Here is an 18830-nt window from a genome sequence, read left to right on the forward strand (position 1 = left end):
AAGAACAAAACAATGCACTGGCTCAATGCGAACCGTGCAATTCCGAATGGTAGGAAGAGTAGAGTGCTGATGGTACGACGTGTTCCTTGGGTGGGCCCTACAAAGAAATCCGTGGTTGGTGATTGTGTAGTGGTGACCTTTGAGGACCCACATACAGCACGTTATATTTGCTCTTGTCCCAATGGGGAAGGTTCCTGTGTTATCCCTAGACTTCTGTCCTTTTTCTACCCTCCACCCCCCAAAAAACCTCGGTATGATGGTTGGTCACTGGTACAGCGCCATCCTCGGAGGACTTATCCCTCCAATTACCAAGATCCTTCTATGTGCTGGAATGGCCTACCCACCCAGAATAGGTTTGGCAGCCTTGAGGAGGTAGACTGACTTACAAGGCAAGCAACACCTGATGTAGAATTAATGGCCTCTGCAACTTCGATGGCAGGGCCTCTTTTAAGTCCCCTCGTAATGTCTGACTATAATCACGGACATATGGAAAGCTATCCAAATCCGACATTAGCACATATTGATAATGCTGAGGAACGCGCTGCTGCTAAGACTAGTTTCTTATCCAGGGTACCGATTATGGACGCTGAAACAAGGTTAGATGACCCACAGCAAGATAGTGTTGTCCCCCCCTTGGTACCATTGGTTCCTAACGTTGAACCTGACTCCCCTAGCACCGAGCCAACCCCACATCTGTTTTTCTTGTCATGGAACATCGCTGGAGTGGGCAAAAATCTGAAAGACCCAGAATGGGCAGATTATGTCGACACCAGCGATTTTTGCCTATTGCAAGAAACTTGGGCATTGGATATCCCGCACAGGATGGGTTACAAAACTTTTGGTATCAAGGCCACTCAGTCCGATAGGGGAAGGCCCTGTGGGGGATTGCTCATATGGCTTAAAATTACTTTAGCCATACGAGCTGATGTTATAGATACAGGAACCCCAGACATTCTGGCCTTAAAAATTGCACCAATTAATGGGGGTGAATACTACGTTATTAATGTCTATAATAGACCGATAGGGTATTCCAAAGTTTCGCCCACCCTGGAAATCCTGGATACCTTTCTGAAAAGGGTGGTGGGTGAAATCCCAGTAATATTAGGGGGCGATCTAAATTGCAATTTCGAACCGATCTATGGGATTTCCGATGTCTTTCATGAGGAAGATCAAGCATATAATATCCCCCAGCTTGACACCCTGAACTACGTCCCTTGTAGCACTCTGGCGGTTCAACTAATGAGGCTAACAGTTGATCATGGCCTCAGAGCGTGCAATGGTCGCCTTCCCTCAGATCTTATAAAACAACCTACCTTTGGGAAATCGAATAGTAGATTCGATTTTATTTTTGTTTCTTTAAGTATTTGGCATTTTATGGTTGATTTTAAAGTATCATTGAGGGCAGAGAGTGATCACTTTCCCTTGGAACTTTTTATTGACCCGCATATAATCAGAGACACCAATGGTCCGGCCCCATGTGAGGTGGGTGCTGATGTCCAATGTGAGCAGGCACATATAATTAATAATAACAGACGTGCTTTAAAATGGCCACATCTTTTAAGTGAGGGCAAGACCCTGGCTGCAGTTTATTCATTGTTTGATAAGACCTTTTCACCCTTAGTAGGACAACCCTTATCTACTGATAATTGTGATCACTTTGTCGAGCTACACAATGGTTTTTTTGATGAATTAAGAGTCCATATGTCCAAATTGCCGAGGAAGAATCACCAAAATGTACGCGTGGGATGCCATGGAAAACTTTGGTATGACCATGCTTGTAAAATGGCTAAGAGGAAGCTCTTATACGCGATTAGAAGTAAAACCCAGGATGATGTTAGACTCGCTAGGGAGGAGTACAAGCGAGTCCAAAGGGTATCACAGAAAACATGGGAAGAGTCAATTTGGGCTGATATGTTGTTTGCTGCAAAACACAATGATAATGTTGGCTTTTGGAGGTTGGTTGCAAATGGGGGACACGCCAGTAGACCTGTGAGGGACTCGTTCATTGATGAAATGACATGGGTAACGCACTTTTCCAATCTGTACAAACCATATGATAATGATAAGGAGGAGGAGCCCCCATGTCCACTTCCACTACCTGTGTGTCTCGACTTTACTCTGGAGGAAACATACAGGGCAATCAATGAACTAAAAAATAATAAAGCCCCCGGACCAGACAAAATATCGGGTGACCTCTATAAACATGTACCTGAAGTTTGGGCACCCTATATCAATCGTTTGTTTAATGCTTTGTCCATAAGTTGTAATTATCCTGATAGTTGGCGTGCAGCAGAAGTTGTCCCGATTTTTAAAAAGGGAAAAAGATCTATTCCCTCTAATTATAGACCTATTAGTTTAATGGACATTCTGCAAAAACTCTATGCCAAGCACCTACTATTTAGGATAAATGATTGGTTGGAGGAATCGGCCATACTTTCCAAATTTCAGGCAGGTTTTAGGTCCAAGACCAGTACGATAGACCAGGTCTTTAGATTTTGTTGCCTGTTTTGGAAGTATGTCCAGATTCGGAAAGGTCATCTGTATGTAGCCTTTATCGATTTGAGGGCGGCATTCGACCTTGTGCCTCGCAAACTGCTATGGAAATCGTTAAACACAGCCGGTCTGCCAGCAAGTCTATTGGTCCACATTATTGAACTGCACGCTAGAAATCACGCAAACATCAGATGGGGTCCGAAAGGTGAACTGACGCGTGACATCCCGATTAAGCGTGGTGTCCGACAGGGATGCGTCCTGGCCCCCACTTTGTTTTCTATTTTTGTTAATGATGTGCCTGATTATCTCAATGCTTGCAATAACGATTCGCCACAGCTGAATGGAGAGAGAGTGCCTGCGTTGCTCTTCGCGGATGATACCATCTTAATATCCCAAACCAAGAAGGGCCTCCAGGCACTCTTAAACTCCTTCAGCAGCTACTGTGTGACCAAAGGGCTAGAAATAAATGTTGATAAAACAAAATGTATGGCTTTAAACCCTATTAGACCGGATAGAGGGAACCTGACCCTGAATGGGGAAACTTTAGGTACTGTGGAGAATTTTACTTATTTGGGGGTAGTACTCGATTCTAAATTAACATGGAAGGCTCACATCGAAAAAAGTAAGGTGTCATATGCCCATAATGTAAAACCTATAATCTGTAGATTGAATGCTAGTACAAGTAAAAGTATAACTCCCGTACTTGAACTTTTTAAATTTAAAATTCAATCTGCAGCTTTATATGGGGCTGAGATATGGGGACCTTGGGCCAGGGAGAGTTTTCAAGGCCTCGATAACAAATTCATGAGATCAATTGTAAAGGTCCCAACCAGCACACCACTAATACCTCTCCATCTCGATTTGAACTTCAAACGAACCGACCACCTAACTATCTTAAGACCGCTAATGTTCTGGATAAGGATTTGGTCCACTCCGGAACTGGTAGATTACAGAAAGGGTCTTCAAGAAGTATCGAATTTAGATTCTTTTAATTCCCTTCGGTGGTTCGGGCATGTTAAAAAATGGTTCGACAATCTGGGGTTGAGTTCATTCTGGGAAAACCCAGAGAATTTACCAGCTCTTGCCAAAAATACGGTAAAAAGAGCATACTGGTGCTTCATGAATGATAGATATATTCATGATAGTAGAATTGGCACCCTAACCAAAAATTTTTTAACCTTCAAAAGCGAACCATGTTTTGAATCGTTCTTGGATGAAATAGAGCCGCCCCTTGCCAAGACTCTCTTCCTGAAGTTCAGGTATGGGAACCTCATGCTGAATTCCAACATTGAGCGTTGGACAAACAAAAAACTGGATTGTCCTAATAGTACAAGTGAGAGATGTCCTATGTGCTCAGATTTATGTAAGGAGAATGAGGTCCATATGTTGTTCATATGCAAAGCATATCTGAAAGCTCGGAAAAGATGGCTCAAACCTATGTGTGCTCTTTTAGGAACTAGATCCTGTTCTATAGCATACAGGATCCTAAAAACAAATACTGCACAGTTCATTGTATTTAGTATCAGTAGGTTTCTTTACTCAGTTTTTATTGTCCGAAAGAAAATGGGACAGGTGCTTTGAAGATGGATAAATTTTAAATAGTGAACCTTGCTGCTAAAAATTTGTATTTTCCCGCTGAATGAACTATGTCTTCGATTTATTTGGTGAGAATTAATTTTACACCATATTATTGTAATTATTGTCTTAATTGATTTCACGCATGTATTGTGTTCTAAATGTATGAGTTAATGAATGTATATATGTGTGTCTTTTATGGCCGTTGGCCGAAATAAAGATTACTGAAAGCCCTCCACCGCTACACCACCTTAAGTAAGGAGGTGTTACATTCCCTTTCCCACTGCAGAAAGGCATTTACTCCTGACTTTTACAGGAGAAATCTGAGTGTGTTTCCAGGGAGGGAAACCACATGCAAAAGGTCCACAGATTTAGTAAATGTCAAGCTTTCACCTACTTCACCAGTTTGGTCCACAAAGTTGACTTTTGGGCATCATTACTGGTCAATGTATTTATTAACATAGATACGACTGAACTCCCTACTTCTGGGTCTAGCTCCATCATTGTTCCTGTCTTTACAAAAGGGAGCCACACTGATCCCAGATGCTACAGACCCATTTCCCTAACTGATGCTACCAATAGATTATTGGGAGGGTAATTTTTAATAGAGTAAGGGAATCAGTACACAATAATAACATTATCTCTCCCCTTGTCAATATGGGTTTCGAGAGAGGCTAGGTACAATTGAACAGTCGCTAAATCTGCATTTGTTAATAGGTAAATATACCCTAGCTAGGCACTGTCCATTTTACCGGCCGTTCATGGATTTGTCTGCCTTTGACAAGGTTAATTGAGCCAAGTTTGGTAAATTTTACTAGGGACAAGGCTTGATTCAACTCTTGTCCATTGTCTATCTACTCTGCATCAGAATCTGTCAGCTAAGTTCAGATTTGGGCCCAATGGTGCACTTTCTGACCCAATCATTTTGAATCGTGGTGTTAGGCAGGATGTGTTCTAGCATCGCTTCCGTTTGTTTTAAACATTAACAAAATTAGAGATCATTTGAAAGCTGCTACCCAACATGTTCACCATTCCCTATACCTGTACTTTTATATGCAGGTGACAATGTACTCCATGATCAAACTCCAAATGCCTTGTGTTGTCTGCCAGAATTAGTGTCAGACCTAGATCTTTCAACAATTTATTTTCAAGTCCCATACTATGGCTTGCGGTCTCAAACATTATTTGCTACATCTGCTCTCCATGAATGAAAATTGTCTAGAGAGTGTGGCTAGTTTTCTTTATTTAGGGTTCAAATTTGAATGTAGTGGCTCCCTGGCTGATAATATTAAGGCCTGCAAAGCTAAATTATCTCAAACTCTGAGTTTGCTTTTTAATATCGGTCAGGCAGTAGGGGTTAAGCCATTTCCTTCTCTTTTAGAGATATAGAAGACAGAATGTGTTCAAGCTGCTAACTATGGGATTTGGGGCTTTGCAGAGTGTCATGCTCTGCAAATTGAGAATAGATTTTGCAGGTTCCTTCTCGCTCCTTCCCCATTCTAAATCTCATTATTTTTGTCATGAAGAAGATGCCTTGCGTACCTTGAGGACCATATTAAGTTGGGATCCCTTTTGTTTTGGCTTGCAGTGCGGAATAACCATAGCGCTACTTTGAATCAGTATATCATTGATAACTGTTTGCAATGTGAGCACATTTTGAATATTACATGGCTAAAATATGTTCAACAATGAATGAGGGGGTGTGCACTCCGTCATCTTACGTTATAATCCATCATTTTGCAGACTGTGTCAATTGCGTGCAAACTGGGTTACGCATTGCCCAAATGCACCATAATATAATATGAACATGTGGGGAGCGTGAAAGTCACGCTCCACACCCAGATGCACTGCAGTTCAAGGATGCTAGATCCAACTTGTTATAATCCATTTGTCCATTTATATCCAATTTTATCCAAAAGTTTATCCTCTTTTTCTCCTTCTCTTTAGCTGTGATCCACATATTCAACATATTGCGTTTTAAGAAACTTAGCGTATCCACTCGTGCCCATCCAGGCCTCTTCGTACATACGGACCCAACGCAAAAAGTAGTTCAAAGCAGTTTTTCTTTATTCATGACCCAATGCATTTGGGGCATATTCAATTGCCCTTCGTCAGGGGTAACTGCGAATCAATGGTTATAAACATTCCATTAGTAATCACTTTACACAAACTGTGCACATTGTACATTTTCTACGCACACACTACATGAATTAATTCCACAAATGCATTTACTTTTCTTTTACAGGTCGTTTTCAATTAATGAATACAAACCAACAGTACAAACTAAATTCTACTAAAACCTAACACCCGTGCATATTTCATCCCTAAATTATATAAATCTGCTTAAGAGAACACTAGTCCTTTGCTTGACTCGCTCGCGTTTACCGGCTACCCGCTTATGTTACCTCCCTCGTTCAGTCTAGTATCTCAACAATTACCGAAGATTTATTCTGAAGCAACATTATAATTTCGAATGGTCTTCACGTGCCGAGTTCTGTTAAATAAAAAACTTTGTTCAGTCATCACGCGTACCTGCTTAAAAAAGCTTTGTTCAGTCATCACGCGTACCTGCTTAAACGTTTCTTCTCTCCATAGCCCCGAGCCCGTCGGAGACTAATGATATATCAACTACGATGTTCCCGCGTTCTCCACCCAATTTTAAAACACATTGGACTCCACCCCCTCACACGTGTTCGCTAACAAAACTACCATTACCACATTGCAATCCCCAAAGACTGTTTTTCCCATAATGCAGTTCCAATAAAAATATATAAATATACAAGCGATACATAAATAAATCAGTTTGCTACAGCTTCTGATTTATACAACCATGATTCGAGTGTGTGTCTCATTTTCGCGTTGCCTCCTTAGTCACTTATTATTTTGAGCTCGCTGTAAAGTAATATGTAGATTCTTCCAGACGACGAAACATTATTTCAAAACTCATTTATCATCGGGTGCAACACCACAGGGGGCAGTAAATTTAAACAATGAATGAGGGGGTGTGCACTCCGTCATCTTACGTTATAATCCATCATTTTGCAGACTGTGTCAATTGCGTGCAAACTGGGTTACGCATTGCCCAAATGCACCATAATATATTATGAACATGTGGGGAGCGTGAAAGTCACGCTCCACACCCAGATGCACTGCAGTTCAAGGATGCTAGATCCAACTTGTTATAATCCATTTGTCCATTTATATCCAATTTTATCCAAAAGTTTATCCTCTTTTTCTCCTTCTCTTTAGCTGTGATCCACATATTCAACATATTGCGTTTTAAGAAACTTAGCGTATCCACTCGTGCCCATCCAGGCCTCTTCGTACATACGGACCCAACGCAAAAAGTAGTTCAAAGCAGTTTTTCTTGCATTGGGTCATGAATAAAGAAAAACTGCTTTGAACTACTTTTTGCGTTGGGTCCGTATGTACGAAGAGGCCTGGATGGGCACGAGTGGATACGCTAAGTTTCTTAAAACGCAATATGTTGAATATGTGGATCACAGCTAAAGAGAAGGAGAAAAAGAGGATAAACTTTTGGATAAAATTGGATATAAATGGACAAATGGATTATAACAAGTTGGATCTAGCATCCTTGAACTGCAGTGCATATGGGTGTGGAGCGTGACTTTCACGCTCCCCACATGTTCATAATATATTATGGTGCATTTGGGCAATGCGTAACCCAGTTTGCACGCAATTGACACAGTCTGCAAAATGATGGATTATAACGTAAGATGACGGAGTGCACACCCCCTCATTCATTGTTTAAATTTACTGCCCCCTGTGGTGTTGCACCCGATGATAAATGAGTTTTGAAATAATGTTTCGTCGTCTGGAAGAATCTACATATTACTTTACAGCGAGTTCAAAATAATAAGTGACTAAGGAGGCAACGCGAAAATGAGACACACACTTGAATCATGGTTGTATAAATCAGAAGCTGTAGCAAACTGATTTATTTATGTATCGCTTGTATATTTATATATTTTTATTGGAACTGCATTATGGGAAAAACAGTCTTTGGGGATTACAATGTGGTAATGGTAGTTTTGTTAGCAAACACGTGTGAGGGGGTGGAGTCCAATGTGTTTTAAAATTGGGTGGAGAACGCGGGAACATCGTAGTTGATATATCATTAGTCTCCGACGGGCTCGGGGCTATGGAGAGAAGAAACGTTTAAGCAGGTACGCGTGATGACTGAACAAAGCTTTTTTAAGCAGGTACGCGTGATGACTGAACAAAGTTTTTTATTTAACAGAACTCGGCACGTGAAGACCATTCGAAATTATAATGTTGCTTCAGAATAAATCTTCGGTAATTGTTGAGATACTAGACTGAACGAGGGAGGTAACATAAGCGGGTAGCCGGTAAACGCGAGCGAGTCAAGCAAAGGACTAGTGTTCTCTTAAGCAGATTTATATAATTTAGGGATGAAATATGCACGGGTGTTAGGTTTTAGTAGAATTTAGTTTGTACTGTTGGTTTGTATTCATTAATTGAAAACGACCTGTAAAAGAAAAGTAAATGCATTTGTGGAATTAATTCATGTAGTGTGTGCGTAGAAAATGTACAATGTGCACAGTTTGTGTAAAGTGATTACTAATGGAATGTTTATAACCATTGATTCGCAGTTACCCCTGACGAAGGGCAATTGAATATGCCCGAAATGCATTGGGTCATGAATAAAGAAAAACTGCTTTGAACTACTTTTTGCGTTGGGTCCGTATGTACGAAGAAGCCTGGATGGGCACGAGTGGATACGCTAAGTTTCTTAAAACGCAATATGTTGAATATGTGGATCACAGCTAAAGAGAAGGAGAAAAAGAGGATAAACTTTTGGATAAAATTGGATATAAATGGACAAATGGATTATAACAAGTTGGATCTAGCATCCTTGAACTGCAGTGCATCTGGGTGTGGAGCGTGACTTTCACGCTCCCCACATGTTCATAATAAAATATGTTCAACAGCATTTTGCCAATTTAGGCAGACCTTATTGGTTTTACAATACATCCACTTTATGTAAAGATGTCAAATTGTCTGTCAAACGATTATTTATGGAAAGGCGTTGCATTAAAAGAGAAAGCTAGGACCTAAGTAAGCCAGTTCCTTGACAATACACTGTTTTAAAATCTAATGTCGGATTGTAGCTTCATTTGATAGCTAGTATCTAATAGTTGTGTGAAGGCTCGGTTATTGAAATTTAGAGCCAACACTATATGCTACCAACTATGTTTTCCTTTTCGGTATTATGGCACTTTTTGATGGGATAACATTTATTTGTCATGGCACCTCTGTTCAATCCCTGCTACAGTTTATTTCATTATGTAATGTTATGGCATTTTTAAATCATGCTTTTTGTACTGCTCTTAAGGATACATGAATTAAAGCAATGTAGAGTTGCCCTCGTTATTTACAAATGTTGACACATGAAGATGAGTTCTTCAGAGTGGGGAGCTTACTCAGATCAGCTGTATTTTATTGTAAATGTGTGAATATACAAGCGGTATATATCTTTTTATTTATCTGTTCTTATATGTATACTTTTATGATTGTCTTTGACACTCTAATAAGGATTTTTGATTGACTGAACTCTTCAAATGTCCTATCATTTTACTTGCCACTAGACAAATACTTTCATGACAAGTTTAAAGGCATGCACTGAGCATTTGTTACCATCTTTACATACTGCATTTAACATTAGCTTCAGCATTTTCTTGGCTAAGTGCCACAAATGCAGTCTCTAACTGCAAAATAATACCCTAATCATTTACTGTCACAACCACTGCCTTGTGACATGTAGATTCGTTGAATCTCTTCTTTTTTGGTCTAGCGTAGAAAGCGCTTGCGCTGTCTCTCCGAGACATGCTGTATATACTTTGTGGGCTTATAGCCCGCACACTGCTTTTCATTTGTTTATGTCAGTGTCCTTTGCAAATCCTTGCTTCTGAGTGATTATCTTTCCTCTTTGTCACACCGTCTCATCAATTGATTATTTCCACAGAGCAGCGCCCTTGTACTCTTCCACTCGTCCCATTTTAGCAATTATATAAGGGACTACGTCTTCTGTGATTCAAGGGCACTGCACACACGCCTTTTTTAAGTGCTTTATTACTCCGGCACCTGCTTTCATGTGTCATTATCGTGGCCGAATCATTATATAGCGCAAGCTCGACCCGCAGGTTTTCAAGTGATTTACATGAGCGCACAAGGAGATTAAATGATTTGCCCAGAATGTTGAGCCGACGCCGATGCGGTGCATTTTCACATGAATTTGTGTTATTGACAACCGTTAAAAACTCTCAGGGTGTTAGGACTCCAAATATAAAACCAGGCATACTTCCTAGTGTGGCACAAAAACAATGGCAAAACTAGTTGGTCTGCATTGGCATCCATAAGGCAGGACCTATTGGGTATGCCAATGCTTGTACTTGAATGTTATTGGTCTCCTCTGCTGATATTATTTATACATTTCCAACCTTTTGAACTACAAACAGATTTGTAAATAAGTGTACTCGAGCTATAAGGCTGCTAGGATACGCACACTGAAATTTAGCGACAGGTCAATGAAGAAATTCTGAGGCACAGTCTTCCAACACTAAAATGTAAAAGTAGATTCATAGAACAATGAGGCAAAATTTAAAAAAAGCTATACTTTACCAAGTACTTGCATACAAAACCCCTGACTCCAATGGCAAGAAGAACACTTCCAATCAGTCTGAAAATTCTAAATGAATCAAACTCTTCCACTGCATTGCCATTCTCTGGATTTGGTTTTTCACTTATCAACTGGTTTCTCAACTTCATGGCCTCATCAAACCTAGATAAGTATTGGTTTAGGCCAGGCCGCGGTACTTGCTGCGCAGAATCCGTAGATGCCACATCACTGCGACTGCGAAGGCGAACAGCACTGTTGTTATCATTATTGAGTTCTGAGGTTTTTATAAAGTCCATTCTTTCTCCCAGGGGCCCTTTGAGATCTGTGAGGCCACCTCGATTGTCGTTTACTGCTGCCAGGGTGACGGCATCACCCCCACGCTTAGTAACAGATGAAATGAGCAGGGAATCTGGCTTGTCGTGCTCAAGCTTAAGCTTCGAAGATATATGTTCAGTCTCTAAGGATGAGAAATACAACAAACATCATTGCCATGTTTTATACTGTAGAGGACAAATGCACAGCAAGAGTAAGAAATAATGTTTTTATATATCCTAGGGGTAGCAAACAATATAACTCATTGTCAATGTAACATACTTTCTACACGAAGCACTAACTCCCTCATTTTTTTGTAACTGTAAAAAAGGTGGATACAATCACTTTGGAACGCTGGTCTTTGAACAAAGCACCAGGTTAATGAAAATGTTTTCACATATGCACATGTCCGGGTATGGTAGGTGTTGGACTTGGCCCTTTTTGGCAGGTTCAACCCTGAACTTTTTACCTTAAGCTCTGACATGGTGGCAGTGATTTTAGGCCTCTGCGCTCTTTAGCACTGTGGCCCAGTGTAAAGTGCGTGCACTCTCTGTGGTACATTTGGAAGGTTGGCCTGCCCTCCCTTAGGAATACATGGGGAATCCCTGATCAGTGTGTGTCACTGGTAATTTCTGTTATGAGAGGAGCTGTGTGGTCAACTCTGGTATGTCTGAAATCGAGTGAATAAATGCTGTGCAATAGGGTTGCCAGATTTATGGTGGTTATTTTAGAAAAGCCACTTTTAGAAGTTGACATTTCTGTGTCCTATATGTCTGTCTGTATGATGTGAACTGCATGTCTGGCTTGTGAGTGACAGGAGCTGAGAGGTGTGAGTGGCTGCAGGAGCCAGGGGGAGTCTGCCCAGTGGTGAATAGAGAGATCTGCATGCAGATGGGAGGGAGGAGTTGCACCTGGGACCTGAATAGGGCTGTGCCTTCCCTCCACAATGCTGGCTCCGCCCCCTGTGGTGCGTTGATCCCTGAGCCACCACCTGACAAAGGAGAGAGGGGCTGAGCAAAACAAAGTGCTCCAAAGCTCCCCTGAACCAGTTGCATCTGGTTCCCCCATGCCCTGCACCTTTACACAAAGTGAAATGTAGTTTAAATATCGGGGCTGTGACCCCATGAAATTGTTTAGAGCTTGGTGTGCTGTTCTTGCTGGGGCGTTCTGCTGCTGGGGCCCAGGGGGTGGGCTGCCATGAGGGCTTGCCTCCCTGGGCCCTGCCTTGCCCCTGTAAGACCATTTTGGGACCCTTCTGCTTGCTTATGGTTCCAGGACCCTACCAAGACTATGGCTGCACTTTTGCGCCCTGGGAGCGCTGTGCTTAGTTTCCTTGATTTTCCCCAGGAGAGGGAGAGCCTGGGGGCTGCGCAGTACTGAACTGCAGCCCCTTTGGGAGGGAACCCCCACCATGGGAATTCCACCGTGATACCTGCAGCGGCGGGTGCCCACCCCGAATTTATCGTTGTTTCGCGTGTGCCCACCCAGCTTTTGTGCCGCCGATGCTTTTACTTTGATGCAGGAGCCCAACCCGAATTTATTGTTGTTTTGTGGGTGCTCACCCAGCTTTTGTGCCACTGATGCTTTTACTTAGATGCTGGTGCCCACCCCACTTATTTTTATTTAAATCGTGGGTGCCCACCCCACATGGCCGCTGTATACTCATTTTTTAATGCGGGAGCCTACCCCAAGTATCACCTCTGCTGTCCCGATCAAAAACCGCATGTCAGGCAGCCCGATGCCTGGAGTGGGGCGGGAATTCCGCCCGAGTAAAGGAAGTCCCGCCCGCCAGAGAACGCGAGAAGGAGGGAGTGCTGCCCGGAGCCTCGGAGGCTACATGACAAAACCCCGGGTCCCAGGTGAAGTAGGAGAGGCGGCTGAGGCTGCAGACGGCAGCGCCGGGCTCCCAGTACTGAGAGAAGCCCCGTGCTGCGAGCGGAGTGCTGCTGGTCCGTCCTGGCCAAAGACGAGTCCTGCCGCAAGGAAGAGCCCGGTGAGTGAGGGCTGATCCCGGGCAGGCGGCCATCGTTCGTTTTCAAAGTCTCCGGGGGGAGAGGGGTGCTTGGGGGCATTCTCGGCACACAGCTGGTGCCGTACAGGGCATAGTGTACAGTGCCCCCTAACCTGAGCGGACCCGCCATCACGGGCCGCTCCAACGGGCCCCATTTGTTTTAGAGCCCCAGGTGGCTTCACCGAGAGGGGCATATTTTACAGAGCCTTGGTCGCTCCAACGTTTGGGGACAAGTTATCTTTAGGGCATACTTGTTTCAGAGGGGCCCGTGATCTCCCCGTGTTGGACATATTTGCTTCACAGCTGCCCCGCCTGATAGAGATGAAGAGGTAAAGGGTGCCTTCAAGGGAATTTGTTCTAAATATATATATATGAATTGGAGCTAATTTGTAGGACAAATTGATGGTCCCAAGATTTAAACAATCAAAAATTATTTTTAGGTCACAAAAATTTAAAAAAATGCAAATTAATAACAGTCAACAAACAAAAACACAGAAACAAAGCAGAACTAGACGGGTGTATATGAGAATATTGAGTTTATCATTAAGTAAAAAGGCTGAAAATCTTTAAATACAATTATGGGAAAACGAATAGTTTCTTACCTGTCGGTGTAGTTTTGCAGCTTGATGATCTTTCTGGATTCACTATGCTGTGCATTATTCCGCGGTCTTGTGGTTGGGTCCGGATTCGTAGTCTTTTCTTTCTTTTTTTTTTTCGTAGCCCAGGTGGGCGTCGACGTCCCACCTTTGGTGTATTTCCGGTGACGTCGGCACGCTCCCCGCGGAAGCTCCCACTCCTGGGCGCCATCTTCGGATTCTTTTTTCTTGTGTTCGTTTTGTTACCGAAGTTATGGCAATGTTCAACTAAAGTCTTTTCACCTCTTTAACCTTTTAGGCTTCTTTTTCAAGTATTGTCTTTGTTTCAACCACCTTTTTTCTCCAACCTCATCTTTCTGGCGGAGGTGGGTGGGTTCGCTAGTGAATCCAGAAAGATCATCAAGCTGCAAAACTACACCGACAGGTAAGAAACTATTCATTTTGCAGCGTGAATCTTTCTGGATTCCCTATGCTGTGCATAGACTTTGTAGCGGTTTCTCATGTTTGTGGCGGCTGGGTGGAAGATGAGCGTTGGTTATTGAATATGTGTTGAAGCACCCTTTGTCCGACTTGTGCTTCCTTGTTCATCTGTATACCCACACAGTAGTGCTTCGTGAACGTGTGCACTGAAGCCCATGTTGCCACCAGGCATATGTCCTGAATTGGTGTGTTAGCTAGGAAAGCTATTGTAGCTCCTTTTTTCCTGGTAGAGTGGGCACGTGTCCCCTCTGTTAGTTCCTGCCTTGCCCGCTTGTGGCAGAACTGCATTGTTTGGGCGATCCATCGCGCAATTGTTCCTTTAGTTACTGGTTTCCCCATGAAACTGTTAGCGAAGGACACAAAGAACTGCTTTGTTTTCCTGTGCTCTTTCGTTCTCTCAATGTAGTGCATGACTGCCCTTCTGGCGTCCAGAGTGTGCAGTGCCCTTTCAGCTCTTGTTGCCGGTTTTTGGAAGAAACTCGGTATCTGTATAGTCTGGTTCAAGTGGAACCTTGCCACCACCTTTGGCATGAAGTGTGGGTCTGTTCTCATCACCACCCTATCGCTGTGTATCTGTATGTAGGGTTCCTGTAGTGTTAGTGCCTGCAGCTCGTTCACTCTGCGCAGTGAAGTGATTGCTACCAGGAAAGCTGTTTTCATGGTCAGCATTTCTAGGGAGGCCTTGTGAATTGGTTCGAAAGGTTCCTTCATGAGTTCTGTTAGGACTAGGTTAAGGTTCCATGCAGGTGGTGGCACCCTCTTTGGTAGTGCGATCCTCTTCGCTCCCTCCAGGAATCTCTTAACGACCTGTGATGTGAAGAAACTCTTGCACATTTCTCCTCTTGTGTAAGCGACTATCGCTGCCAACTGAACCCTCAGTGAGGATGAGCTCAGATTTTTGTCGAGCAGGTGCGTGAGGTACTTTAGCACTGTCGAGTCCTTTTTCATCTTATTGTGTAGCCTTTCCCTCCTGCACCACAGTGTAAATCTCTTCCATTTCGCTACGTAGCACTTCCGTGTGCTGGGTCTTCGTGCCTCCCGAAGTACCCTTAGGGTGCTTTCTGGCAGTTTCAAATGCGCAAACTCTATGTCCTCAGGAGCCACGCTACGAGGCTCAGGCTCTCTGGCTCCGGGTGCAGCACTTCTCCGTTTTGCATGGAGAGTAGGTCTTTTCTTCTCCCGAATCTGTGGGGTGCACTCTGTGTCATCACCATGATCTGCGAGTACCATGTCTGCCTGGCCCACTGCGGTGCGACCAGTATCAGGGTCATGTTGCTCGCTCTGCACTTGCTGAGTACCTTGTGCATCAGCGGTATCGGGGGAAAAGCGTAAGCAAATGTCCTGGACCAGTCTATCCATAGGGCATTCCCCAGGGAGCCCTCCCCGGCCTGCCTGGATGCGAAGCTTTGGCATTTTGCATTGTGGCGTGTTGCAAATAGGTCTACCGACGGTGTCCCCCACCTGTCAAAGAGCCTTCTCGTCTCTTGTGCATTGAGTTCCCACTCATGGGATGCCGATGTCTGTCTGCTGAGCCAGTCTGCTTCTACATTGTGCTTTCCTGGTAGATGTATGGCTAGCAGGTCTATCTTGAGTGGGATGGCCCATCTCCATATCTCTTGCCCTAGTTTCGAAAGCGGGGCTGATTGTGTCCCCCCCTGCTTGTTGATGTAAAACATCGCTGTTGTGTTGTCTGTCTGGATCAACACTCTCTGGTTGTACAGTTTTGTTTGGAAGGCCTTTATGGCTAGGAAAACTGTCTTCAACTCCAGGTAATTGATGTGTCTGACCGCATCTGCTGGTGTCCACAGGCCTCTTACTTTGAGTTCCTCCATATGAGCGCCCAATCCCTTCTGGGACGCGTCTGTGGTAATTGTCACTGTTGGAGTTGGTGGCGTCAGAGGCTTCCCCCTTGTTATGTTCCGCATGTTCCACCTTACCATCTTTTTCTGCACTGCGTGCGTTACAACCACTAGATCCTCCCAACGACCTGTAGCTTGTGACCATTGCTCCTGAAGCCATTCCTGTAAAGGTCTCATGTGGAGCCGTACGTTTGGCATTAGGTGTATGCATGATGCCATCATGCCCATGATTTTGCTCGCTATCCTCACTGTCCGAGCTTGCCCCTTCTGGTAGAGCTGAGTCTCCCTCACGAGCGCTATCGCTCTCTTCTCGCTGGGGAACACCTTGCTCTGTAAGGTGTCGATCTGTGCTCCCAGGAAGATTTTTATTTGTTCTGGTTCCAAGGAGGATTTTCCCCAGTGGATGGAGAATCCTAGGTTCATCAGTGTGCTGGTCACTCTCTGTGCGTGCTGCTTGCACGTTTTGTATGAGCTTGCTTTGATCGGCCAGTCGTCCAGGTAAGGGTACACGTGTATCCCTTCCCTTCGTAGGTGTGCTGCGACTGTTGCGAGGCACTTTGTGAAAACCCTTGGTGCCGATTTGAGTCCGAACGCCAGGGTTGTGAACTGGTAGTGGTCTTCTCCGATGATGAATCTGAGGAGGTGCTTGTGGCCTCTGTTCATTGGGATGTGCAGGTAGGCATCTTTTAGGTCTATGGTGACCATGAAGTCCCCGCCTTGCAATTGGGGAAGTACCTCTTGTAGGGAGGTCATCTTGAACTTTTGCGTTCTTACGAACTTGTTTAAGAATCTTAGGTCCAGGATGGGTCTCATAGTTTCGTCCACCTTTGGTACCAGGAAGTATGTTGAATATACGCCCTTGTTCCTTTTCCTGTAAGGTACTGGTTCTATGGCTTGTTTTTGCAGGAGCTCCTTTGCTTCCTCCCGAAGGAGCTCTAGGTCTTTCCTTGCTAGTGGCCTTCTTTTTGGCTTTCTGTCCATTGGCTTTCCTTCCAACTCTATGCAGTACCCGTACTGTATGATGTTGATTACCCATTTGTCTGCTGTCATACTCTTCCACTCCCTGAAGAAGTGTTTCAGTCTTCCTCACACTGGTCTTACATGTACGGAGGCGTTTAATTCGCATAACTCCTGTCCGATGTGTTTGTGCTCCACCCTGGGAGTTTTTGCTCGGGTGGGCACATGGAGTTTTATTGAGTCACTTAGAGGCGGGTTGCTGTCCCCCTCTCTTATTCTGTCTACGTCCATTCCCTCTACCGCGAAAGGACTGGCCTCTTGGTTGGTACTGCCAGGACTGTTTTTGCTGCCCCTGCTGTGTCTGGGTGTCTGCTTGGTGGGCTTGTTGGAACGCCTGGAGTGATGTTCCTGGCTGGTTTCCTTCCCTCCCGTTAGGTCTTCGTGACGGGGTGCCCCTTTTAGTACCTCTGAACTGCAATGCCCCCTAGGGATCTTGCAGTCTCGTTATCCTTATTCAGTTGGCTGAGTTTCTCGTCAACTGGGGCCCCGAACAACGTTTCTCCGTTGAACGGTGTGTTGAGGATGCTGTGCTGTACTTCTGGCTTGAAGCCCGAAATTCTGAGCCAGGCTAGTCTTCTTTCCGTGATGCCCATCATCATGAGCCTGCTGGAGGTGTCTGCTCCGTCCAGGGCAGTCTTGAGGCAAGAATTGGCTACATTCTTCCCCTCTTCTACAAGGTTTTCAGCTCTTTGCTTGAATTCCTGTGGCATGTTCTTTATTAACTGGCCCAGCTCTTCCAGAATCTGGTATTGGTGCCTGTTGAGCAGTGTATTGGAATTCACCATGCGCCAGTGCATTGCGGCATTCCGTTCAATTCTTCTCCCCACCAGGTCCATCCTCTTGCTTTCTTTGTCTGAAGGTGGCCCAGAAGTAGTAGGCACATTGGCCCTCTTTCTTGCCGTGGCTGCGATGATGGAGTCTGCTGAGACCGATCCCTGAATGTAGGGTGGGTCCTTGGAGGAATGTTTATACTTTTATTCCGTCCTGGGAGTGACGGCTTTGCATGCAGCTGGTTCTTTGAAAGCCTCTTTTCCCTGTGCCATGACACTGTCGAGCATGGGCAGGAACTGGCTCCTTGTTTGTGTAGGGAGCAGTGTTTCGAGAAGGAAGTCTGCTTTCTGCTTCTCTTCGTCGAGTTTTACTTTGAAAACTGCAGCTGCATTCCTGATGACTGTGTTGTAGACTCCGATATCATCCGGAGGCGAGGGCCTCAAGGGATACGTGTCGACGGCTTCCTCTGGGCTCTCTGTGTCGACGTCCTGCCAATCTATTTCCTGAGTCTCCGAGGATGCAGACCCGAGGAGTGTCCTGCGGTCGTCGTCTCCTTCATCCTCGTAGTAGGAGGCCTCCTCCTCTTCTTGGTCGTCGAAGGTCTCGACGCCCACCGACTGTCCTTCGACGTCGTAGTCCTCCTCCTCCGTATCCTCGACCACCTGTAGCCTAGGTTTCGTCGGGATTGTGTATTCCTTCATCCTGGCGTCGAAATCTTTTTTCCGCTGCAGGATGTTTCCCATCTCGGCCTCGAGCCGTCTTTTCTTTTTCTCCATTTCGGCCGCGTGGTCTGCGTCGAATGGATCGGCCGCTCTTTTCGGCGCCGAGCCGACTTTCGTCGTCAAAGGTTTCGGTGCCGAGCTGGCTCTCGGGTCCTTCGTTGGTGCTGAAGCACCCTTCGGGTCCTTTTCCCTCGGCGTCGAACGCTCCTTTTCGGGGGCGATTTTCGACGTCTTTTGCTGTTCTCCAGCTCTCGGCGCCTGGGAGTCCTTCTCAGAGGATCCGCTGTGCCTTGGTGTAGTCGCGGACGCCGAAGTTTTCGGCGTCGGCGCTTT

At 44.7% G+C, this 18830-nt stretch overlaps 1 protein-coding gene across 1 annotated transcript in view; it reads right to left on the bottom strand.

Moving 5' to 3' along the window:
- Positions 1-18830, bottom strand: part of CAMLG (calcium modulating ligand) — a 165935-nt gene that overhangs the window by 39647 nt on the left and 107458 nt on the right. The window contains exon 3 of the mRNA XM_078653272.1: positions 10732-11186. Coding sequence (XP_078509398.1) covers positions 10732-11186 — 455 coding nt within the window. The remainder of the gene's footprint in view (positions 1-10731; positions 11187-18830) is intronic.

The sequence above is a fragment of the Lissotriton helveticus genome, chromosome 7 (assembly GCF_964261635.1).
Source record: "Lissotriton helveticus chromosome 7, aLisHel1.1, whole genome shotgun sequence".
Classification (NCBI taxonomy): domain Eukaryota; kingdom Metazoa; phylum Chordata; class Amphibia; order Caudata; family Salamandridae; genus Lissotriton; species Lissotriton helveticus.